At 40.0% G+C, this 25,930-nt stretch overlaps 1 protein-coding gene across 5 annotated transcripts in view; it reads right to left on the minus strand.

Annotated features, from left to right (window-relative positions):
• The window catches only part of LOC123498677 (dynein-1-alpha heavy chain, flagellar inner arm I1 complex-like), a 368,589-nt gene that overhangs the window by 33,032 nt on the left and 309,627 nt on the right, over positions 1-25,930 (minus strand). For all 5 annotated transcript variants that reach the window (XM_045246012.1, XM_045246014.1, XM_045246015.1 and 2 more), the window contains 4 exons: positions 19,508-19,697; positions 19,030-19,188; positions 18,654-18,841; positions 4,313-4,513 (listed from right to left, as the gene is read on the minus strand). In XM_045246012.1, coding sequence (XP_045101947.1) covers positions 4,313-4,513; positions 18,654-18,841; positions 19,030-19,188; positions 19,508-19,697 — 738 coding nt within the window. The remainder of the gene's footprint in view (positions 1-4,312; positions 4,514-18,653; positions 18,842-19,029; positions 19,189-19,507; positions 19,698-25,930) is intronic.

Here is a 25,930-nt window from a genome sequence, read left to right on the forward strand (position 1 = left end):
TGAGGATGTGTTACCTGAAAAAGAGGGAGAACAGGGAAACAAATTAGAGGAAAAAGGGAAACAGAATATGGCATACACTAACATTAATGGCCTCATCCTATGATTAAGACAGTTGAATGTTTATTTACATGACAAAAGTCCAGATATAATAGGCCTCACAGAAATAAAGTAATATGATGAGTTATAAGTAAATATATTGGACAAAATATTCACAACTAATGGGAAAGAAGCAGAATACACAAAATGAGAGGAGTGATATTTCTATTTAAGAAAAGCTTAGAAGTAGTTGAAATAGAATGTGGCAATGGACTAGTAGAAGCTTTAAAATTTGCTATGGAAAATCTACAAGGCAAAACGAAACATTTCATAGTGACTTACATACCATCCAAAACTAATGCCTGGCCAAACAAAGAATATGAAGAAATTACAAAATACAAAGAAATGGTCACAGAAAATGCTACGAGGTAATAAAGTGGTTATCATGGATTACATTAATTATAAGAAGTTGTATTTACCTAGTTGTATTGTACAGGGTTTGAGCGGGGCTCATAGTGTCCTGTCTCCATATCTCCATTTATCTAATTTTTCCTTAGTTATGCACATTATGTGCTATAACAACTTCATTATTCAATGCAATCCACTTTTCCATCGTTCTGTGTGGAAAACTGTATTTTCCAATATCCTTCCCACAGTGCCTCATCCTGATCTTCTTTTCATGTCCTCTTGTCCTTCCATCTTCTGTCAACAGCACCAGGTCTTCTTTGTCTATCTTTTCACTGCCATTGACTATCTTGTACATTGTTATTAGGTCCCCACGTCCTCTTCTATCTTGTAAGGTTGGCAGTCCCATTTCCTTCAGTTGTTCTTCATATGTTAGGTCCTTTAATTCTGGCGCCATCTTTGCAGCAATCTTCTGTATCCCTTCTAATTTTCTTATATCCTTTTTAGAGCTTGGAAACCACACCACTGCTGCATTTTCCAGCCTTGGACGTATCATGCTTGTGATGATTTTTTTCATCATGTCTTTATCCATGTATTGAAATGCCACTCTTATACTAGGTGTACTGGGAAGAGTGGTACACAGAGAGAACAGGATGATCTAATGGAAATAAATTATTACAACTAGCAATAGATAACATACCAACACAATGGATAAAAGATAATACAAGATTTGGAAAAAGATTGAGATACATCGTCTACAAAGATCTATTCAACAAGGAATCAGAAGAAATCGAGAACATTCAAATAGAGTGGCCACCAGCTAAATGACCATGCTATCATAGAATTCAATATAAATGAGAAAGTAGATGTTAAAAGGAATGAGAAAAACCATACCAGAGATTGAATTGCATAAAGACAAACCCTGACAACATGAGGAAGTTTTTTCAAGAGATGGGACATGTTCCATAAAGCAGCAAGTGTCCAAGAAAAGTTGGATGAGTTTCTTAAAATTTACAAAGGAAAAAAAAATGTTTGTGCCTAAAAAATTAACTGGTAAAAAAGTGTAGTTTAGTGAAATATGCAAAGCACCAAGAAAGATGAAAGAGGATTTATGGGAAAAATGGAGAAGTAAAAGAATTAACCAATAGAATAATTATAAGAAAGTAAGAAAAGAATGTGTGATAATCCTGAAGGATAAATAAAGACAGTTTGAAAAAGATATAATGGACAAGTGTAAACATGGACCCATACTCATCTATAGATATGTAAATGGTAAACTGAAAACAAAGCATAGAAAATTAAGAAAGTTTTATAAAGGGAAAGGAATTTAAAAGGCAACTGAATGTACAGAAAAAAATTTAACTTGAGGAATTTCAAGTAAAGATACCAAAGATTAATGAAAGCATTAAATCTTTTCATGTGATAAAAACTGCAGGATTAGCTGGAGTATTGAGATGGGTATTAAACTAATGTAGCAACCAGCTTGAAAATAAATTACCTACCATCATACTTACCACTATTAATGAACAAAGATTTCCATAGGATTGGAAAAGAGTAGGTATTATTATGCCCATAATTAAAGGAGGAGACATAAAACACATTAAACAATACATCAGTGTCACATACAAGTGCGGTAATAAAATAATGTGAAAAAAACAATAGACCAAATTTCCTGAAGATAACAAAATCCTTATAAATTGTCAATTTGGTTTTAAAAAGGGTAGATCTTGTCCTACCAACTTGCTGTTATTATTCAAGAGTGATTGATATAATCCAGGAAAGAGATGGTTAAGGGCAGATTGTATTCATTTAGATTCAAGAAAAGCTTCTGATACTGTGCCATAAAAAAGACCTCTATGGAAAAAGGAGAAAATAAGAGGTGCAAATGAAAAACTGCTGGAATGGATGGAAGTTTTTTTTTTAACAAAAATGCAAACAGTAATAAGAGACCAGTTATCAATGTAGAGCCTGGTATAAAGTGGGGTTTCCACAGGGGTTAGTGTTAACACCAGTAATATTTGTAGTGTATATAAATCATATAATAGAGAACATGTCCAGCTATGTGAGTCTTTTCAGTCACAATGCAAACTTTATAAAAAGAGTTAAGGAAACTGAAGATTGTGAAGAACTGCAAAGAGATCTGGGTAGTGTGTATTAGTGGAGCAACAGATGGTGAATGGAATTTAACACTGGAAAGTGTAAAACATGGAGTTTGGAAGAAGTAATGGAAGGTGTAGTTATAGATAGCTATAAGATGAGGAATGAAACAATTAATAAGGCAACAAAAGAAAAAGATCTGAGTGATATATTCAAAGGAATTACAGTAAAACCTCGCTTGATGAACGTCTCTAAGGATGAACAATTCGGGAGACGACCAAAAAATTTGTCAATATATCGACCCAGGGGACGAACGATATTTCGGGGGACGAACGCAGTTAAACGGCTCGCCAGCAGGCGAGCCGTTTGTGTGATACCCAACTTGGCTATCACACAACAACAAAACAAAACATAAGCACAAAAGAAATTAGAAACAGGAACATACGAAAAATATTACATAACATAATCTCCGTGCCACCACGATTTTCTTCTGTTTTTCCTGGGCATGGTGATGTTACCGGCATGCTCTGCTGTAGCTTCCTCAGCGTTATCCTCGCTGCTCTGGTGGCTCTCAGCGTTGCTGTCATCATCATCCTGGCCATGTCCAGGTACTGCAGATTGTGGCAAGGCAGGCAAGGGTCTTCCAAGGCAGAGACAAAGACTGGCAATCTTTCCATGTTTCCCACGCCGATGTTCACTATAACGAGGCCCCACATGCGGCACTGACTTGTGACGCTACACAGCTGTTGTGTAGCTCTGGCACGATGCGCACATCCAAAGTCCTCTCTCATGACTATCATCTCGAATCTTGTCTGTCTTCCTCCCCATCCTCCTCTCTTCCATTCCATCATCCCATCAACGTCCAGTCTCTCAAGTAAATAACCTTTTCTTTTTATTCATTTTATTATCATTTTGATAGCATTTAGGTAAGTAAAACAATTTAGGCTTTTTATAATCATTTTGTTCATGTCATGCATACATTAAAGGTCTATTTTGAATGGGTTTTATGGACAAAAGTATGATTTCATTTTGGTCTGGAATGGATTAATGGTATTTCAATACATTCTTATGGGAAAAATTGATTCAGGGAACGAACAAATCAGGTGACAAACAGGATTTAGGAACGAATCATGGTCGTAAGCTGAGGTTTTACTGTATCACTGAAAAAAACATATTAATAAGATAAGTGAAACTCTCAATCTACTAAGAAATGTAAGAGTTCCCTTTGCTTATCTAGATGAATGAATTATGAAGGAAATTTTATTACCACAATGATTTGTCCAATATTAGAAGATGTGGTAATTTGATCACCACACGAAAATATAAGAAAGATAAATGTATGGAAAGCAGCAACCAAGATGATACCAGAATTGCAAGATCTGCCACACAAGGAGAGACTGGCTAAGATATACAACTCCCAACCTTGGAAAGGAGTTGTAAGAGAGATGATATGATTGAACTTTATAGACTATTGAGTGAGATGGAAAAACTAGATAAGGAAGACCTATATATAATGAATGAAAGAAAACACGAAGACATGGAAGAAAACTATAAATAACCACTTGCAGAAGAGACATAAGGAAGTTTAGCTTCCCTCATAGAGGCAATGAGGCACGGAATGGACTGAAAGGAGAGGTGGTGTATGCTTTAAACATTCATGACTGTAAGGAAAGGTTGAATAAGAATAATTATGAAGAAGGGACAGTACAAGCTTAGCTCCTCTCCCATATGTCACAATTAGGTAAATACAACTAGGTAATTACACACACCTTACCTAAACTTCTCCTGATAGGCATCCTCAGGCAAAGGGTGCAAGAGGCCCCGAGCAGTGAGATCCCTCCGCCAGGCATCCTTCAGCCCTTCACCTGCCTCTGGGTTCAGTGCAGCCAGGTAAGTGAAGCATGTGGCAGAAAGCAAACACTCTCCAGTCACTTGCTGCAGCATCTCTGTCTGCAGCTTTGCTTCCTCACGCCACCTGTGAGTAAAAATTAATGACAATACTATGCATCATAAAGTGAGAGGAACACTTGCTTATGGCAACAAAATTAAGTAAAGGCCCACTGAGATGCCAATCCCAACAGAGAGAGCCACTAAGATTACTGAAAATTAGGTGGCAAGTACCTCGAAACTTTCCTCTAAAAAGACTTCATGTCATATGAAGGAGGAAATACAGAAGTAGGCAGGATGTTCCAGAGTTTGCCATAAAAAAAATGAAAGACTGGGAATACTGGATAACTCTAACTTTGGAGAGGTAAGGCTATTAGAGAAGAAAGGCACACAGTTAACAAGATCAAAAGAGTAGTTGGCATGAAAATTATGGTAGAAGATAGCAAGAGATGGCATAATATGGCAATGAAAAAGAAGCTAGAGACAGTCATTTCAAGGATACTCATCAATCAATCAAACATGGGGGGCATATGCCAGGGGGTGCGTCGCCTTGCCTACCCTATGGCACCACTCCAGACGGTCATGCCTTGCAAATCTCCATGCCAAGTAACTCCCAGCAAGAGACATCGACTTGCTGCAGCCATGATTTCTGTGGACGTCCCCTTGGCCTCCTCCATGCTGGGTTATCCCTTTCAGAGACAACCTGATATGCAGGATCGACTTCCGGGTAGTGTACCACATGTCTATATAGTCGCAGTTAGCATTGACGAACTATGCTGGTAATTGGCCTCGAATCAGTCTCACAGAGCAATTGCTGATTTGACACAAAGTCATACCAGAGGTACCCCATGATCCTGCAATGGAATCTAGTACCAAAGACAACATTTTGCCTCTTCAGAATGGTGTTCAGCATCCATGTCTCACAACCACAGAGTAAGACAGGATCACCAGTAACTTGAAGATCTGAATCTTCGTCTGTCTGCACAGGTACCAACAACACCAAATACTTGTGTTGAGTGAGACCCTAACAACGTGGGCCAGGCCAACCCACCGTACAACTTCCTGGCTTGACCCACTGTTGTTACGCACTACACTACCAAGGTGTGTGAAATTTTAACGATCTCAATGTCCTCGCCACATACATGGATAAACTATACTGTTTCATCCAGTAAGTCTACAAACACCTGGAGTCCCAAGGGCTTCAACTCCTTGTGTAGTGCCTCTAGAGCCATTACCAGAACCTCCAGTGACTCAGCAAAGATTACTGCATCACCGGAAAAAACAAGATTTGTAATGTCAGCATTGCCGACAGATGCTCCACAATGATTTGATCTGCAACTCTGCCTAATAACCAGTCCATGCAAATGTTGGAAAGTGATGGAGCAAGCACGCATTCCTGCCTCACTCCCGTATTCACAAGGAAGCTGGACATGCCCCCTCCACACTTCACAGCACTCACAGTCCCAGAGTAGAGGCCAGTTAATAGGCCAATAATCCTTGCAGGAATCCCAGAGACGCAAAAGATTCCAGAGTGTCTCTCGATGCACTGAATCAAATGCCTTCTTGAGATCGACATAGGCTGCAAGCATCCCTTGTTAAAACTCACATCAGCACTCCACCAGTACGCAAAGCACTAGGATTCGGTCACTTGTTGACTTACCAGGTGTGAACTCAGGCTGTTCAGGTCTCTGGTGTTTTAGCAGGTGACTGCAGATACACATCAACAGAAAATGGGCAAGCATCTTGCCTGGTACACTGAGCAGTGTACCACGGTAATTGTTGCAGTCCTGACAGTCCCCATTCCCCTTCCAGATAGGGATGACCAATCCCTTATTCCAGTCAGGGGGAATGGTATTTGAATGCCATACAGCAGTCAAGACAGCATACAACCCATGGATCATGGCCTCAACACCCACTTTGAGCAGCTCCACACTGATGTTACAGGTGCTAGCCACCTTTCCACCTCTCAACTTTGCCACAGCCTCTTTGACATCATCAATAGAGGGTGCAGTTTCGTCAATGGAAGGATCAGCATCCAGCATCTGTAATGCTGCAGTTTGGAGCTGTCCACTTGGAGGATCCACCATGAACAGCTGCTCAAAGTACAGTAATTCCTCGTTGTACGGTACTTCTTTATCCGGTAAATTCACAGTTACGGTATTTGGAAATTACTACCCTAGATTCAATATACTGTATAGTAAGAAAAATTCACAGATACGGTATCCGCTCATGTCATGCCTAAACCTGCTGTTTTTCTTTTCGTGTTATTGCATACAAACACTGAGCAATTTTTGGCATGTTTAGTTGTTTACAGCACTGTGGAGAGTTTCATGAACACTCAAGCTAGCCCAGTGTCCACAAGCGATATGTAAACAATAGGAAACCTCAAGTGTCAGCCCAAAGTGCCAGAACGTCCCGCCAAAAGTCAGCTGTCAGTGAGCACTGAGCTAGGGTGGCGCGGGAAGTGTGACGTGGATGACGTCACAACAACAATCAGTCTCTTCCTGCGTTTCCCAGTGAACACAAGTGAAATCCTTACGTGTGTTTTTTTGAGGATATTATCACGACGCACAGTGACGCACTTATAATGGCCCCAAAACGTTCTGCAGACACTGCTGGAGTTGACAATGCAAAGCTAAAAGAGAAGTAGTCAGCCCACTCAGCGGAAGATGAGTAAAGGCTGAAATCCCTATTGTCCCTTAGCCTCGGGAAGGACATCATCTGGCAAGTGAAAGGTAAATAAAAACATTTTCTGTTTATTTCTTTTGCGCAGTACTTTACATTTTTTTTATATGACTATTTTCATGTATTTTCATTTCTGCAGGGGTGACTTTTGACAAGCTAGAATGCATTCCCTATCATTACATGTTATAATGGGTTTGGTATACGATAATTTTGATTTGCGGTAAGGTTTTCAGGAGCGCATATGTACCATATAACGAGGACTTACTGTACAGTAATACTCCGCTTAAAGAACAGGATAGGGGTGTCAAAGCTGTTCGTAGAGCGAAAATTCGTTAAGCGAACATAATTTTCCCATTGGAAATAATGGAAATAGGGGGGGATGCATTCTGGGCTGGTCCCCAACATGGGTTAAAACAAAAAATTATATATACGTTTGGCTGCTTTGGCAGCATATTGGGCCACCGGTGTACCACTACTTTTATGATGTCATATGAGTCATTGAAAGTTAGAGGAGCTACGTACAAATTCTCTCACATTCTTGCATTTATGTTCACAAAACAACATTTCTATTAGCTTTTTACAAATCTTGCCCCCAAGAAAGGATTGTTTTGTAATGCATAAAATGAAATCTTACAGGGAATACCAAAAAATAAAGCAGGGATGAAATCAGCCACAGACGAAGTGGGAGACTCACGGTGACTCGGCCGCTTCTTCTTCTTCTTCTTGTTACCCTTTTAGCTGGGCGTGTTGTCTTTCCCCATGATATTTGTTTTCACTCCTCTATTGCCTGTTACAATTGTAAGATTAAACGAATACTTACCAAGTGTGAAGTTTGATCATAATTTCACGAACAGTTTAACTGCGTCACTTAGGATTAAATGAGATGCCTGCGTCACCCGCCACACGGCAGTCATTCAGAGTGTAGGTTTGAGGAAGCAGCAAAAAACAGTAATAAATATATCACATAAATCACCCGGTGATTTCCCCATTCAACACTGTGTAGGCAGAGGGAATGGAAGGGTGGGCATTTAATCCTAAGTGACGCAGTTAAACTGTTCGTGAAATTACAATCAAACTTCACACTTGGTAAGTATTCGTTTAATCTTACAATTTCACTTCATGATAGTTTAACAACGTCACAAAGGATTCACTGAGAGCTTTAGAGTGATTCATCAAACCTACAAGAGAAGTGTTTTGTGGATACTGTATATATATACATTTCAAAACAATATATAGTTATTTGAGAGGTATACAACCTGAAACATGTATGTATGCATAAAACAAACACAGCAATCCCAAAGAGATGCTTTAATCAATTAACTCCAGAACAGAAAAAACGGAAATACATTGGCTCAGAACAGTGCATAATTCTATACACACAAGAAAGGAGATAAACGCGACAAACAAGAACTTAAGACAACACAGCATTTGCAAACTGACAATGTTTATTTAGAGGTCTCGTAATATTTTGCAAAGGTTGATGCATTGGCCCAACCCACAGAGGACAAAATGGTGGATAGTGAGAGCTTCAGGGCTGCTTTACTGGATGAAGCTGATCTGGTGGAATGAGGAGAAAACATAGAAAGATCAATGCCAGTAGCTCTCATTATATCTTTGGTCCAACGACGTAAAGTGTCCCTTGATGCCAATTTTATGGGTTGTTTCGTTGTTAGAAAAAATCTGGTAATATTCCCCCTTAAGCCTTTCGTTCTGTCAAGGTAGTGTAAACTAGTGGTGAAGACACATACGCATCTGTCTGGTACATATGCTTCAAAGACTAGTTCTGACATATGATTACCGGGCCTAGATGTTTTGAGAGGGTCTCCTATTTGGAACGAAATCCTAGAGTCTGAGATACTCATATTCCTGATGTCCAGTAAGTGTAGTGCTTGACCCCGTTGGCCAGATGTTAGGAGCATTAGCATTGTTAATTTCCTCGATAACTGGATGAGTGATAAGTCTTTATCCCGGCCTTGACTCTTTAGGTGATCTAAAACCAATTCCGGATCCCAGGTGGATTGAAGGCGAGCAAGGGATGGTTTCTCCTGGAAAACCGCTTTCATAAACCTGCGAACTAAGAGGTGCCTCCCTGCAGGCTGACCATTGATAGAAGCTACTGTTGAGATGGCTGACTGGAGAGTGTTCATAGAGCTGTAACCTCGGCCTTTCTCTTTCTTAAACTCCAAAAACAAGTAATAAAGCAAAATATTTACAGGTGGTGAAAATGGATCAATTTCCCTCCTGCGACAAAATGACACCCATCTTTCGACATGTTCCCATATTGTACTTTTGTGCTCTTTCTCCACGAGTTAAGCAGAAATCTGGCAACCTCTGGCGAAAGGCCTTGATTTTGGAAGGCTTGCCTGATTGAACCATCCCTGCCAGGATTAACTTCTGGGCCTGTGGATGTACCAGAGAGGGAAGTTGCGGTAGGATCAATGAATGTCGAGTGAGCAAAAGAAAAGTGCTTAACAGCAGTTGAAGAGCTTTTGGAAACCATACTTGGATCGGCCAAAGAGGTAGGATTGTCAAAACTGTTGCCCTGTGCGCCTGTATCTTCTGCAATACTCTGCTAATGATCCTGAAAGGTGGGAAGGCATATAACTCCCCATTAGCCCAATTAAGTGTGAATGCATTAATATGTGTAGCCGAAGGATCTGGCTTCCAGGCAACGTAAATGGGTAGCTAAGCATTGATTCTAGTGGTAAAAAGGTCAATATCTGGGGTATAAAAGGTCTGGCACAGTAACTTGAAGACCTTGGGCAATAACATCCATTCTGTATCTAAGTTTTTTACATGGGATTCTCTATCTGCCTCAACATTATAGAGCCCCTTTATATACTCTGCTGACAAAGTAATCCCTCGTGACTCAGCCCAAGCAAAGATATTTTCTATTACAGTATTAAGGGCAGGTTTAGTGCTGCTACCCCTGTCTATACAGGCAACAGCTGTGGTGTTGTCCGACCGAAGGCGGATATGAGTATCCTTGAAATCTCTGCATAAAGATGTGAGGCCCAACAGAATAGCTTTCAGTTCTAACACGTTAATATGATCTAATTCTACATGAGCCCAGTGACCTCCGGTCTTGGTATCTCTTGTTGTTGCACCCCAATCAGTCAGACAAGCATCAGAGAACATTTCTATCTGGGGGAAAGAAGATTGTAGAAACTTAAATCGAGTGTCTATGTTGTCAATCCACCAAATGATTAACCTCCTAGCATGATTATCCAGGGTAATTGTGGAGTGATAATCCCCATGATGTCTAGCTAATTCTCCATTCCTAACAATCTCCAAATATTTATACCTCAGTGGGGCCAATTCAACAGCAGGGTCAGACGCCACAGTCATTCTAATAAAGGAGGCCAAGTCATGCAAAGTGACAACACCCTTTAGAAGTTTGCCTTGCTTTTTGACGTGCTCTCTTCTACGAGAAGGCAATGTGGCAGTCATATTGACAGAGTTTAACACTACTCCCAGGAATTCCACCTCTTGGGTGGGTGTGAGTACAGATTTTGGAACATTGATTGTGAGCCTTAGCGAGTCAAAAAACTTCATAGCATAACCCACATTGATCCTTAATTCCTCTGCTGATGAGGCAATAAAAGGCAGTCATCTATGTAAGAAATTACACAAATCCCAAGTGTCCTGAGGTGAGAAAGGGCTGGTTTTAATAATTTAGTGAAAACTCGAGAGCCGAAGTCAGTCCCTGAGGAAGACACGTAAATTGAAAGCAGTCATTCCTCCAAAAGAATTGGAGCCATTTCCTATCTCCTGGAGTAATAAACACAGAAAAATATGCATCTTTGAAGTCTATAGTAGAGAAAAAACAATTAGGTTGAATTAACTGAATCACATCCTTGATGGAGTCCATTTTAAAATGTATGTGTGTAATATGTTCATTCAGTTCTTTCAAATTCAAGATAACCCTGGCTGAACCATCTTTCTTAATAGTTGGGAATACATTAGAGATAAAACCCCGTAGCTGTGGTTCACATCTTTCAACAATTTTGTGTTTAAGGAAACCTACCATAGCAGAATCCAGGGCAAGAGTGTCTGCTACCGGGAGGTGAAGTGGGGAAGGAATTCCTATCTGCCTGGCCAAACTACCAAACCCAAGAATTCTACCATCCACAACATCATGGATCCATCTGTCCTTGGACAGGGCTTGCCAATGCAGCCTGGCTACATGGATTTTGCCACCCACAAAATTTTCAGGAGTGTTGAACAAGGGGCAAAAAAAATCACTCACTGGAAGCTGGTTTACTGGGAGGTGGATAGTCTGTGCGTCCCCCTCCCCTGGGATGCCCTGTGGCCTAAAAAAGGCTTCGCCTGGGGCCTTGGTCTGTCCTGTTGGTAGTGTTGCCGAGGCAACTGCTGAGAATAAGAGCGACGAGGCGCTTGTCTGTGCTGGGGAAACTTCCTCGGGCCAGTAGATTTGTAGGACGGAAGAAGGGCCTTCCTAACTTCTTTGTCTTATGGATATCGTCGCACTTCTTGGCAACGTCAAAAGGAAACAACTCATCTTTGCCAACCTTGCAATCCCACCTGCAGAGATCTACAAGGGCCGAATCGTGCACATGGATACGTGCCACTTCTTTCCTAAGGTGGTTAATATAGTTCACAGAGGAAGTCAAAAGTCTAAGGCTGTTATTAAAACCATGTAGGTAGCTGTTGATAGAACTGCCTTTCTGGTCCCCTATATCACTTATGCACTGAGCAATGGGTACCAGCGCCTTGGAAATCAAACCACTGGTATAGACAAGTCGGGCGTCAATAAGGCGACCCCCTACACTCATGGCCTTAATGAGAGCAGAGTTGGATGAAGGCACAGTCAAGTTCGGGATATTGCTGGGCAGCTTGATTTTCCCACAGGTGAGTTTCACACCCTCAGATGTAGGCCGATGTCTCAAACTTGTATTGAGTATGGCAGCCAAGCATTAAGACAGCAGCTCGCCCCTTTCTTCCTCACCGTGGAAGTGGCCAGAGAGCTCCTCAAGAGCTTTAAGGAAGTCAGCATCGTCCTCAGTCACACTTGGGTCAGGTTGCACACAATTGAACTGGTCCAGTTCATCCATGCAGTCTGGGACGTGCTGGGGGAGTTCTCCTTCCTTACTTTCCGAGGAAGACAGTGTATGGAAGCCACTGAAGTCGTTTCTGGGGACGTCCGAATCTGAGCCTTTCTCAAGCTTATCGATCAAGCCACCTACTAAAGCACTCAGCCTGTCATACCTGTCAGCTATAGATGAGTAGGCAGAAGGATCGGAGATGTGACTCGGCCCTGCCACTGGTGGCATCGCTGTGGCGTCCTCTGTTGGTCCGGCGGCCCCAGGTCTGTTTTGGTCAATTGATGTTGCGGGGTCTTGCCTATGCAACGGCGCTCCCCTTGGGCGAGCACTGCAAGCTTCAGGGCCATCCTTCCTTTTCTTAGCGTCCTTGTCAGGGGAAGCCATCTCACGCCTTTTCCTGTCCGAGGACGAGGAGGAGGAAGAGGAGAAACGCCTTGGTGTCCCTTCCGAAACCTTCTCACGGTCCGCCATAAGAGGGCTGCAAATAAAAGCAAAGCTCCGGGTCACACAACAGGGCAGACACCAAATAATGATCCAAGGACAATGTATATCCAACAGATTGCTTATACCGAGGTGTAGCACCAGAAAAAACAGATGAGGTGAAGGCTTACCAGGCCAAACTCCATGGAGAGTGCCGGTAACCAAAATAAACCGCAGACAAGGAGTGACGAAGACGTCGAACATGGATATCTGAGATAGATTTCTGTTTAACAAAAGCTGATTGTATAAGCTTAGTGTCGGACGTGCACGTAAACCAAGATATCCCAGGATCCGATCATGCTCCACTCTGTGTCACGCTGTCACTTGACGGGCAAAATGTCTTGACGCCACGTGAGCTGCTGCAAAGGGAGTCAGCATTGGGGCACCACCACTCTGCACCTGGCACACAGTTTAATGTAAAGAGCAGGCCAGTTACAGAGGTGGACGTAGATGATCTACATAGCGATCTTGAGTCTGCAACACTGCCAGATCTGATCGTGAATGAAGAGGGGAGTGGCTTGGAAGCAGTAGTAACAGAAGGCTGCCGTGTCATCACGAAGGCAGCGGCGAAATGCTACACCCGAGAAGCGGTGCAAGGACATTGCTGGGAGGACAAACATCCACGATGGAAGCGGTTATTGGAAACAAATGACACGAAGTTGATTTGGAAAGCCATAAATTGGAAAGGAACTATCGATAATGACAGCATAGAAGCACCAGAAGATGACGAATTTAAAGTGCACTTTGAAAATTTATTAAATCCACCAAATGTACTACAAGATGTTGAAAATCATTGCATGATGTTACCTTATGTACCAGTGTTAGACGACCCATTCACACCTGATGAATTGAAGCAGACCCTGAACACTATGAAGAATAACAAAAGTTATGTTGGAGTGTGCCTAGGCATCATTAGCATCCTACCTATGTCATGTTTCATGTTCTTTCTTACCATTTTCAATATTGTTTTTGCTTACTTCCGGTACCCATTAGCTTGGTGTCACAGCAAACTTGTGGTCTTATTCAAGTCGGGAAACAAGCGCATATGTAGCAATTACAGGGGAATCAGCATAATGGACACCCTTGCCAAAATCTCTGACACAATGATTCTAAATCGTTTAAAACTGTGGGTTAATATTTATAAATGCCAAGCTGGTGGGCAGAAAGGAAGAGGATGCATAGAGCAAACTATATCGCTTAGGATGTTGTGTGATTATGCCAAGTATAAGAAGAAAAAGTTGTATGTTTTATTCATAGATTTTAGTAAAGCATATGACAGGGTTCCCCGAGCGAAGCTTATAAAATGGTTAAAAGACTTAGGATGCGGCAGAGTAATGTTACAGGCCATTAAGGCAATGTACGCTTGTACAAAACACATATTGAAATCCTCTGTTATAAACGCATCTATAGGAGTTCACCAGGGGGCCCCGTCTAGCTGTCTGCTGTTCATTCTATATCTTGATAATATGGTAAGAATGTTGAAAAGATCTGTAGTTACTGATGGCTTTCTAGGCAGTTTGCACGCATTGTTACTTATGGATGATGCAGTGATATTGTCAACAAGTAGAGAAATGTGGTACAGTGGAACCCCGTGCTTTGGGGTCTGAGGGGTCTCCAAGCGCACGGGTTCGAATCCTGTCCACGGTCCGAGTGTAGGTTAGGCTTCCTCACTCGGGGCAACGGTTTCCTAGCGGGTGGGCTTTGAGATAGGAGATACCCCCAAAAAGTATCCCCTTTAGCCCATAAACTCCTGTGAAAAACCCACATGGTATAAATAAAAAAAAAAAAAGAAAGTTAGGTGTTGTACTGCAGTTTTATAGAGAGAGTGGAATGATTATTAATGAAAAGAAAACAGAGTTCTTTGTGATTAACGGCCAGGAAGATGATAAAGAGTGTATAGTATGCGATGGAGTGAGCGTGGTGTATTCCCCTGAGTACCTGTACCTGGGGGCATGGTTTACTGACTCGGCTACTATGGACACCGTTATGGCGCTTCATGAAAGATCAAGTGAAGCAATAGTCAACAAATTTTCCATATTCTGTGCTAGCAATACACGTATGCCTTTCATTTATAAGAAAGCAGTGTTTGATGCAGTGGTGATGAGTGCTTTATCATACAGCTCCGAATCTTGGTTCACAGGTAAAATAAAAGTGATAGAAAAACAATACAATAAATTAGTGAAGTGCTTACTCAGTGTACGGAAAAACACAAGTGTGAATCTCTGTATGATAGAGGCTGGTATTTCACCACTACAAGACCTGATAGTGAAGAGAAAACATAGTTTCATTCAGACACAAAAGAAACCAGGATCAGGAAATGCCATATCAGGTTGTATACAGGATTTGCGAGGAGGCTAACACACCATATTATAGAGATTTGCAAAGATCAAGTCTATGGAACAGAATTGAAAATAATATAGAAAAAGTAAGAAACTATGTGCGAGAAAAGCCGGCAGGTGCTACAAAACTTAGAATGTACCTGACAGAGATGAACCCTAACATGACAGTGCATCCAGTGTACACCACAAAATGCTTCATAGAAGACTATAAACGTGAAGCTTTTACCAGACTACGCTTAATGTCACACAGCCTTCGGGTAGAAGTTGGAAGGTGGAGTCGCACACCTCGTGAACAACGTGTGTGCCAATGTGATGGTGTACACGTGCAGACAGAACAACATGTATTATTGGAATGTGCATTACCAGCAAGGTGTCGTGACAGGTTTCCTATGTTGACATTCACCAATTTAACAGAATTACTTGACACCAATTATCTTAAAGATCTATGTGACTATATACATGATGTAATTTGTCTTTACTGAGGGGCTTGAAACAGAAATGTTTTGTGTATATTAGTTCTTTATATATTTTCTTACTAATATGTATGTTGAAGTTAGATTACTATGAGTTATTTATGATGGATATGTGTATGGATCAGTCTCATAATGTGAATTAATTGTTTTGTTGGTTTTTGGGGATATGATGCTTGTAGTTATTCTTGAAAACGGTCAGTTTTCAACAGTTGAAATAACAATGTTTTCCCTTTACTGCTAACTAAATTGTCATGGCTTGCATGCTGGACAAAAAAAAAAAAAAAGCTTACCTATGTTTTTTTTTTGTATATAAGTTTTGGTTGTATTGCATTTTTGTCAATAAACCTACTACTACTACTATACGGTGCGGCAGCTGGGAGCGAACTGGCATGTGGCAAGTGACACGGGCATCTCATTGAATCCGTTGTGATGCTGTTAAACTATCGTGAAGTGAAACAGATAACATATCTTAGTATTCATATACACTCATGCCATGAGGATAACCTCGACTCCATGGCACTGAGTGATAGTGAATTATTAATGAAATACCGCGGTATTTCATTAGTAATTCACTATCTCTCAGTGCCACGGAGTCCAGGTTATCCTCATGGCATGAGAGTATATGAATACTAAGATATGATATCCATTATAGCAGGCAATAGAGGAGTGAAAACATAAACATCATCATGAAAGTAACACGCAAGCAAAAGGGTCACAAGAAGAAGTGGCTGATCTCATCTCTGCTTTATTTTTTGGTATTCCACGTAAGATTTCACTTTATGCATTACAAAACAATCCTTTCTTGGGGGCAAGGTTTGTAAAAAGCTAATAGAAATGTTGTTTTGTGAACATATATGCATATACACTATAAGACAGTAACACCACCTCAAGAGGTGGTGTTCCCAGCAACCTCAGAGCAACCTGATAGCAACCTTGTCACCGTCCCTCCAAGCATTCATGGATGCCATTTCACTGCAGGAGGTTGCTCTGACATTGTTAAAGAATCTTGGATCCAGCTCCAGGAGCGCTAGAGACAGAGGCGGGGAGCCAGCCAATCACAGCGAAGCTACCGACAAATTCAAACCCAGAAAATTCGCTAAAACGGATGTGGTTGTACATTATGTGGACTTTTTGGTCTAACTTTATATAGTACGTTAAACCGGAAATTCGTCAGATGAATGTTCATTAAGCGGAGTATTACTGTACTCAGCCCAACGACCCATCTGCCCATCTGTGTCCGATACAAGGCGACAATCTGCTGTTCGAAGAGCGCTCACCTGAGATGTAGACTTGGAGAGGAGTTTCTTCATGGATCGATAGGTAGGTCAGAGGTCATTAGCATTTAAATTATACATCCTCAGGAGAGCTCTAGTCCTACAAGACAGAGCCCTGTACTGGTCGCGGTTCCCAGCAAATCTGGCAGCGCGACTCTCCTCAATACTGTCCAGCGTCTCTACCGAGGCAAAGCCACTCCGTGACCTTGGGCATTCCCCAACAGCCTCAAAAGACTCATGTTTGAAGGTATCCCATAGCTCTACCAGGTCCTCTATGGTGTCAAGCACTCTAAACCAATTGGAGGCTGTCACTGCATACTCCTGGGCACATGTCAAGTCCTTCAGTTTCTCAAGATTGTGGTCACATCTTGTAAGCTTTCTGGACTTGACATACAGCTTGAGTGTAACAACAAAAAGCCTGTGATCATTCACAAAGAAACTGGCACTCACAAAAACCCTGTAGTTCTGAAGAATCCTCCAATGAGTACTAACAGGGATATGGTCAATCTCCTTCACTACCCCTCTGGCATTAGAATCTCACCACTATCATGCCAAGAAGGATCCAGCAGTTACTTACATCAAAGGGAAATATGATAAACTATTAAATGTAAGCCTAAAGTACAAACAAAACAAATGTAAGATGCACTTTTGAGTTTTATGATCCAAAAATCCCTAGTGTTGCGATTTCATTTGTGACCACTATACTATTAATTGTGATCCTTCTTTAATATCCATCCATAAGGACTCTACTTTACTATCTGTCTTAATTTTATTGTCAGTTCAGCATTGCAATGTGTCCCTAACATACAATCTTACATCTCCTCTTTTCCTGTTTTTCCTGTCCTTATGGAATAGTGTATAACCATCAATTTTTATCTCTGGATTAAATATTTTTCCTGACATGTCTTACAAAGTTTCTGTTAATGCAATGATATATAAATTTTCAACACATACTGTTCCTCTAACCAAATCTATCTTATTCAAAATACTTCTACAGTTTGTGTAATAAACACTTACACTATTCACCACCTTTACTGAGCTAGATACTTTTCTAGATTTAACTATTCTGTCTTTCCTATCATTCTTACAAGCCTTTTCTCTCTCCTGACTAATGAAAAAAGTGCTGGAGTGCATTTACCTCAAGCTCAAGTATTCCAGCCAAAACTTGAATACTCTGGCATGATAAATGAACTCCATCCCTGGCATACAATGTGTCTCTGCCATTGAAGAGGACCCAGCTGTTGATACATGCCCATCCATTGCTCTTACAGTGATCTGCTAGCCTGCACTTCATGCCTGCAGATCACTGTAGACTATGCTATGGCAATACACAGCTTAGGTACATGGTAATACAAGCATTGCAGCAGCCTCATTGGGCTATTGCAGTTTCAACCGCAAATTTTCCTTTTTCTAATAAAGAAAACTGAACAAAAATTTCTCTGCACTTTGACTGTGAAGCATTAACCTCTGCAGAGATGAGATAAAATGTATGTTCAGGTTCTCAGTTACATCAAAGCCTCTAAAATTAAAGAGCTTGATACAACAAGCTACCATATTTTATTCTATAAAATGAAGTTAGTCATATAAACTCAAGCAACTATCAAGAAGTAACATAGTAACATAACAGAAAACATTGGAAGGAGAAAAAGCACAGGAAATCAATAGATACAACATTGTATAGTGTTTTAAGATGACTACTCTGTCTGCAAGACAATGCTGAACAACTTCTGAATTAAACCACCCAGCAAACACTGAAAAATTGACAATTTTTAATATCTCCCACTGGAGGAAGAAAAGCATGTAAGGTCAGTTAGCAAGATCTGGAAAACAGTCAGCATGAAAACAGTGGTAGAAAAAAGGCAAGAGATGCAATCCTCTATTTTTTAAAATACTTATATACTCCACAACTACCTTTCTGAGTGCGGGCTGAGATGGGTGATCACCTCCAGCACTGTCTCCAGCTCCTCTTCCACCATTGCCCGCTTGCTCCGCAGAGATATCACAAACCGCTCTTCTTCACGTAACCTTGACTTTAAGCTGCTGACCTCCTCCTTGAGTCCTTTCACTCTCTTCTCCTTAGTGACCAGTTTGCTGTGCAGCTGTATGGTGGAATGGACTGCTGTGTGAGTGATGGTGTGATAGACATCATGGTTAAGAGAACAGAATGGAATATTTTTTATGCATTACTCTATATATTAAAAATTATACTAGCAAATAAAGTCTTGGACATAGGATGTGATATAGTGTGGTGTGGTACTGCATAGTGTAGTGTGGTGAAGGCACATGCCTGCTTGGCCTGGTCACTTATGGCCTGGACTCGTGCTTGGCGGGGCTGCACATCCTCATGGTATCGATGCCAAAAGAACATGGCACACCGCAGGTATTGGAGCAGCACACCACCAATGTCACTCACCCGACTCATGTGTTCCACTGTCATCTTCACATACTGTGGACAGAGCAGGGCAGCTGTCTCATTGCCTATTGTAATACCTGTTTTCAAAATAGCAGGATTCTTTTTAGTTTTCAATAAATAGCCACATCTCACTGTCCAGATGATAGTATGTTTATTTACCATTTTCTTATGTAAGAATGGATTCATTCGAATGCAAAAATGCCTGAAAAAAATTGCCACTAAAGATGCTGCTCACAATTAAGATCAATGTATATTGTAGTAGCTTTTGCCATTAACTGAATAATATAATAAACTTATTTTTCTTTACAACTTTCCTTAATCTTTAGTTCACTATAAGTGGAATAATTATCACCTCTAGTTTATCTGCAAGTGTTGAGACCACTGCCTGGGTCAGGGCTGGCACACACACGGCTGCTAGTCGCACACAGAAATTGTCATCTTGCGTAGCATGACGCACTGCTCTCCATGACACATCAGCAGATCCAAGCAGCACCACTGCACACTCAAACACTGACTGAATGGCAGATATGGGCGAGCGTGACCTGTGTGGATGGAGGAGGTGAGCTAGGCAAGTATGAATATGGTGGTAGTGGTGGAAGCTGTTGTGTTGTAGGGATGAGACACAGACCCTACGTGACTCTTTAGGGACCAATATGGATGTTTACTGCATTCCTCTTTGTGGTATTTAAGGATGATAAAAGACAAAAATAAGGAAAGAAAAAAGGTTAACAGAAGAAATTTCTGCAAGTGAATTATTTATATTTAGTCTCACTTTAAATCAATTTATCTACTTTTATATTCATTAAATGGACATTAAGTATTACTGAAACAGGGACAAAGTGCATCTCACATTTACCAACTGCTGGTAAAGACAGCCACATGCATACTTAGTAATAACTATTCAGCTAATTAAATCTTGTAACATTTGTTTGTTTATGCTGCATCTCCCAGAGCATTATATGACACACCTTCTTCCACCCATATCCTGGACTCCCTCACCAGGCCTGTCTATAAAGTGAGGTGGACACAAGATAGCATCTTCCTTATGACAGCATGTTCTAATAGCCAGACAGCAAGGGATGCTGCAGGGTGGCAACAGGACAGCAGATTGACAGCTGATAAAATCATGTGGTGCCTTCACTAAGCAACTTCTCAGAAAATTATGATAGGACAAAGCTCCCACCTGTGTTACATGTGTCATCAGTACATGAGAGCTGAGACATGCAGTGGATCTAAGTTTCTCTTTCTTGAGGGAAAGGAAACAGGTACACTCACTGGGCAATATTTACAACTATTTTATACAGTAATATTATCCTAATGTGCATTTGCATCATATTTTGTTGTGTTTCTGCACAATTTCATGATGCAATTGTATTGTTGCAAGAACTGTATGCTACAGGTGAATAGTGACTCCAAATGTTGCCACTCCCATGGTAGTTTTGAAAGAGTGGTGTGTTTGGGACAGAAACTAATGCAACTCTGGTAAGTTATTTTAAAACAGAAAATGCTGATAGATGCATACTGTTGTATACAGTAAAATTTAATTTAACAGGCAGTGTGTGCTGACATGCTGCACACTTCATATAGTAGTGTTTATGGAGATCACATGCAGAGAATTATAAGAGGAATATTGAGGATTGAATGCAGGTGTGAGTGGCATTGCTCCCAGCCACTGGTGAGACAAATGGGATGACAGCATGCCTCTCTTCTTGGTCAAGACGCCTTCGATGGGACATTCAGATGATTCTTTTGTTTGTCTCAGGTATGCGTGTGACAGATAAGATGTGGTGATGGTAGTAGTAGTAATGGGGGTGGTGGTGGTGGTGGTGGTGGTGATGTGTAAAGGTGTAGGGATGGGAGGTGTGTTGGGTGGTGAAGGACCAGCTGAACACTGACTAACACTTTTGGAGATTTGGGATTACGAGAGTCTTCTGCATCACGACCTGCGCTTCCCTCTCTGAAAAATGGATGGCCTGTTGGCATGAAGCAAAACTGTTTGTTGTCATTAACACCATGCATTTTGAGCAGCCACGTACCAACCTAACACTGCAGTGAGAAAGAAACAGAACCCAGCAAGTAAATGTGGGAGTTAGAATTGCAAGAATTGTGATGAAAAGCTAATTTTTCATTCTGTAATTCATCCAAGCAAGTTACACATGAGTAAATTAAGGATGATTACAGAAAATAAAAAATTCTGCTGTTATCTTCATTTTAGTAATAGTTTTCATTATATACAGAATGTACACCTGGGTTATGATTTTTGCATCTTCAGTTCAAGTTAATAATCTCTTAACAAACACTGGAACAAAATCTATTCTAACAAATCGGTGGTAAATAAATAAATTAATAAACAAACAAACAAATAAATAAATAAATAAATAAATAAATAAATAAATAAATAAATAAATAAATAAATATATATATATATATATATATATATATATATATATATATATATATATATATATATATATATATATATATATATATATATATATATATATATATATATATATATATATATATATATATATATATATATATATATATATATATATATATATATATATATATATATATATAGGCAACCCGCTTAACAAAGGGGTTACGTTCCTAAAAACACTTCGTTAAGCGAAACTTCATTAAGCAAACCGATTATAACAAGTTTAGCCCCTGACTTGAACTTCCATTGAGAGTAAGCAAAGAGAGAGTACATCATAGTACAGTGAAAGGTTTAATGAAAGAAAATAATTATGAAGTTAAACATTTAGGCAGTTTTTTTCAATATCATTTACTATCTTATACATTGTTATTAGGTCCCCGTGTTCTTTTCTCTCTCTCGTAAGGTTGACAGTCCCATTTCCTTCAGTTGTTCTTCATATGTGAGGTCCTTTAATTCTGGCACCATCTTTGTAGCAATCTTCTGTATCCTTTCCAATTTTCTTATACCCTTTTTAGAGCTTGGAGACCATACCACTGCTGCATATTCCAGCCTTGGGCATATCATGCTTGTGATGATTTTTTTCATCATATCTTTATCTTTGTAATGGAATGCCACTCTTATATTAGTCAACATCTTATATGATAGTCCAAATATCTTGCTTATGTGTTTATCAGGACTCAGATTGTCTTGTATGATCACTCCAAGATCTTTCCCTCTTTAGTCTTCATTATTTGTTCCTCCCCCATCAAATAGTTCCATGCTGGTCTTCTCTTACTCTTTCCTAGTTCCATTATGTGGCATTTCTTGGCATTAAATTCCAATTTCCACTTCTTGCTCCATTCATAGATCTTGTATAAATCTTCTTGCAACAGCAGACAGTCCTCTCTGGTTTTGATAACTCTTAGCAACTTTGCATCATCAGCAAATAATTTTATATAACTGTTTATCCCAATGTGAATGTTGTTTACATAAACTTGAGACATAATGGGGGCTAACACTGACCTTTGTGGCACTCCGCTAGTTACTCTACCCCAAGATGAGTATGTATCTTTGATCACAGTTCTCATTTCCCTATCCTTCAAATAATCTCTTGTCTATTTGAGCAAGGTTCCACACAGTCCTCCTATGTTCTCTAGTTTCCAAAGAAGTCTTCCGTGCGGGACTTTATCAAAAGCCTTTTTAATGTCTAGGTATACTGTGTCTACCCATCCATCTCTGTTTTCAAGTTCTGCAATAACTCTCGAGTAGAAGCTTAGTAAGTTTGATACAGATGACCACCCTGTCCTGAACCGAAATTGTCTGTTTGATATGACTTGCTCCTCTTCTAGAAATTTAACCCATTTTTCTTTGATAATTATTTCACGTAACTTCCCTACAACACTTGTAAGTGACACTGGTCTGTAGTTTAGTGGTTCAGTTGTCTTTCCTCCTTTAAATATCAGTATTACGTTAGCTCTCTTCCACTCTAGTGGAACTTTCCCTTCATTTACTGAACTTTTAATTACTTCCCAAATTGGGTCCAGTAATTGCTCTTTACATTCTTGTAACACCCAGCCTGATACACCATCTGGCCCCATTGCTTTTCTGACTTCCAACTTATCCAGTAATCTTCCAATATCCTCTTTGTGCACTGCAATTTCCTGTAATCCTTGGCAATCCAATGTCCTATTAGGTTCTGTGAAATCATCTGCAGTGAATTTTGTTTTGAAGCTCTCATTCATTATTTCACACATTTCCCTCTCTGTTTGGTATGTCTTCCATTATCCTGTGTTTCTTGAGTGCAAAACACTGTTCAGGTTAAAGATTTCTTTTATTGTTCTTCCTTTGCAAGCTCTTTTTGCACCACCCTTGCATTTTTCTGTCTGGGACATACAAGCAGTTCATGCACCCATAAAGTTTTTATTTAGCAAAATAATGTTGGGAGAGATGCTGATGCTTCATCAGGTTTGCTTTCTATTTTTTTTTTTTTTTTAGATTGCTGGGAAATTGAAGTATGAGGTTCTTTCCTTAATTTGATATGTTTGTATGAGCATGTGGAATATCATCATTTTAAGGTGGAAACTCTTGAATATATGTTACCATGGATTACAGATAGCTAATTGTTTCTTTGCATCCATTGACTTGAAGTCTTTTTGCTGTTCCAGTATGTGAGCCGGATCATTCATTGTTTTAAAAATTTGTGGAATAGATTACTATGGCAGTTCACTTGCTGACCTCAGGGTTTTTCATCACTTCAGCTATTTACTAAATCATCACAGCTCCCTTTATCACTTTTTCAGGCTTTAAGTTTCCTGATAACTATTTACATTATCTAGTGATGACAATTTCAAGAGACAGTTTAATTACTGATGCTCAATGTGTTGGTCTGACCTTGGATAAATTAAGTTTTATAATCAACATGGAGAAGCCAGAACTAACCTAACTTGGTCCAGTTATACTACAGAATTCTTGGTTTTTGTAGTAAATTCTAATGACTTAAGCTCATACAAGGTAAGACCATAAAGATTTAAGAAGTTGGGATTCCAGTTATTGCAAATGGATGAGATGAGAATCAGAGATCTGGTTACTTTTATTGGCAATGTTGACTTGGCAGAATTTCCTTGGAATGCAAATAATTACAAGTTCTGAGGAATGGGACTTAAACAGTTATGGTGATTTTAATGCCTCACTATGCCTGGTTCAGAGAGCAAAGTGCAAAGTGGCTATTGTGCTGGTGGACAATTTATGTTAATTTTTGTGTGGAATCAATACGTACATCAGCCTCAGATTTATTTATTTCCATGGATGCCTCATTGTATGGTTGGGGGACCTGCACAGGTGGCAACATTACTGATGGTCACAGGGCTGAACATGAGGAAGATCATATTCACATTTTGGAATTGAGAGCTCTTTTTTTGGGGGGCTTGAGGTTTTTTTACATAAAAATTTTGCTTTAAATAAAACTGGATAATGCCACAGTTGTCATAAGCATAAATGATTATGGTAGTATCAAACAACTTTGTTGGACATAACTGAAGAGTTTTTGACTGAGCTTGTGAGAGAGACACGGATTTGTCTGCTGAATACATAAATTTATCACATGAACTTTAAAGCTGATTCAGCCTTCCATGAGAGTGATTTCAACAAAGAATAGAGTTTAATGCCCACTACTTTTAGGGACAATTGCATGATTTAAGGAGAATCTTTTCTGGATCTTTTTGCTACTCATCTTAACACTCCTGTACCACTTTTCTATACTTGGCAACCAGATCCTGAGGTGTTAGACACAGAAGTCTTTTCAATCCATTGGAATAATGTTTCCCTTCTTTATGGTTTCCCTTCATTTAAAGTCATAAAAGACATAATTTAGAAAACAAGGAAAGAAAGGTGCAGTATTAGCGATACTGCCAATAAGGATAACTCAACCTTAGTTTCCAGAGCTAAACAACACTCAAAACTGCCTAAGGGTGGATTTACTTGGGACCCTGATTTGCTACTAAATACTTTTGATAGTTAAGGATGCAACACATAATTGTCTCCTTCAGCTTTAACCAAAAAATGGCAGGTTTACTCATGTTTTTGTCTGGGAAAAGGTTTCAAACTATTGATAGTTTGGACATTAAGAATATGTTCCCTACTCAGAATGAGAATTGGCGATCCACTTAAAACATCTAATGTCAAACATCATTTGCAGGAAATAAGTTTTAGTGCATTTCCTTTGAGTGATAATCTATATATAACTGAGATATGATGATACAGTAATACTCCACTTAACGAACGTTCGTCTAACAAATTTCCGGTTTTAACGTACTATATAAAGTTAGACCAAAAAGTCTGCATAACGTACAACCACATCCGTTTTAGCAAATTTTCTGGGTTTGAATTTGCCGGGTGAGGGACCAAACATAGCAGCTTCGCTGTGATTGTCTGGCTCCCAGCCTGTCTCTAGCGCTCCTGGAGCTGGATTCTTTAACCTCAGAGTAACCTGCTGCCGTGAAATGGCTTCCATGAACGCTTGGAGGGACGGTGACAAGGTTGCTCTGAGGTTGCTGGGAACACCACCTCTGGAGGTGGTGTTACTATCTTGTATATGCATTTATGTTCACAAAACAACATTTCTATTAGCTTTTTACAAACCTTGCCACCAAGAAAGGATTGTTTTGTAATGCAAAAAGTGAAATCTTACATGGAATACCAAAAAATAAAGCAGAGATGATGAGATCGGCCACAGATGGCGGAGACTCCGACAACTTGGCCGCTTCTTCTTCTTCTTGTGACCTTTTTAGCTTGGCATGTTGTCTTTCACCACGATATTAAATTTGTTTCCACTCCTTTATTGCCTGCTATAATGGA

This window comes from Portunus trituberculatus, chromosome 48 (genome assembly GCF_017591435.1).
Source record: "Portunus trituberculatus isolate SZX2019 chromosome 48, ASM1759143v1, whole genome shotgun sequence".
NCBI classification, from domain to species: Eukaryota; Metazoa; Arthropoda; class Malacostraca; order Decapoda; family Portunidae; genus Portunus; species Portunus trituberculatus.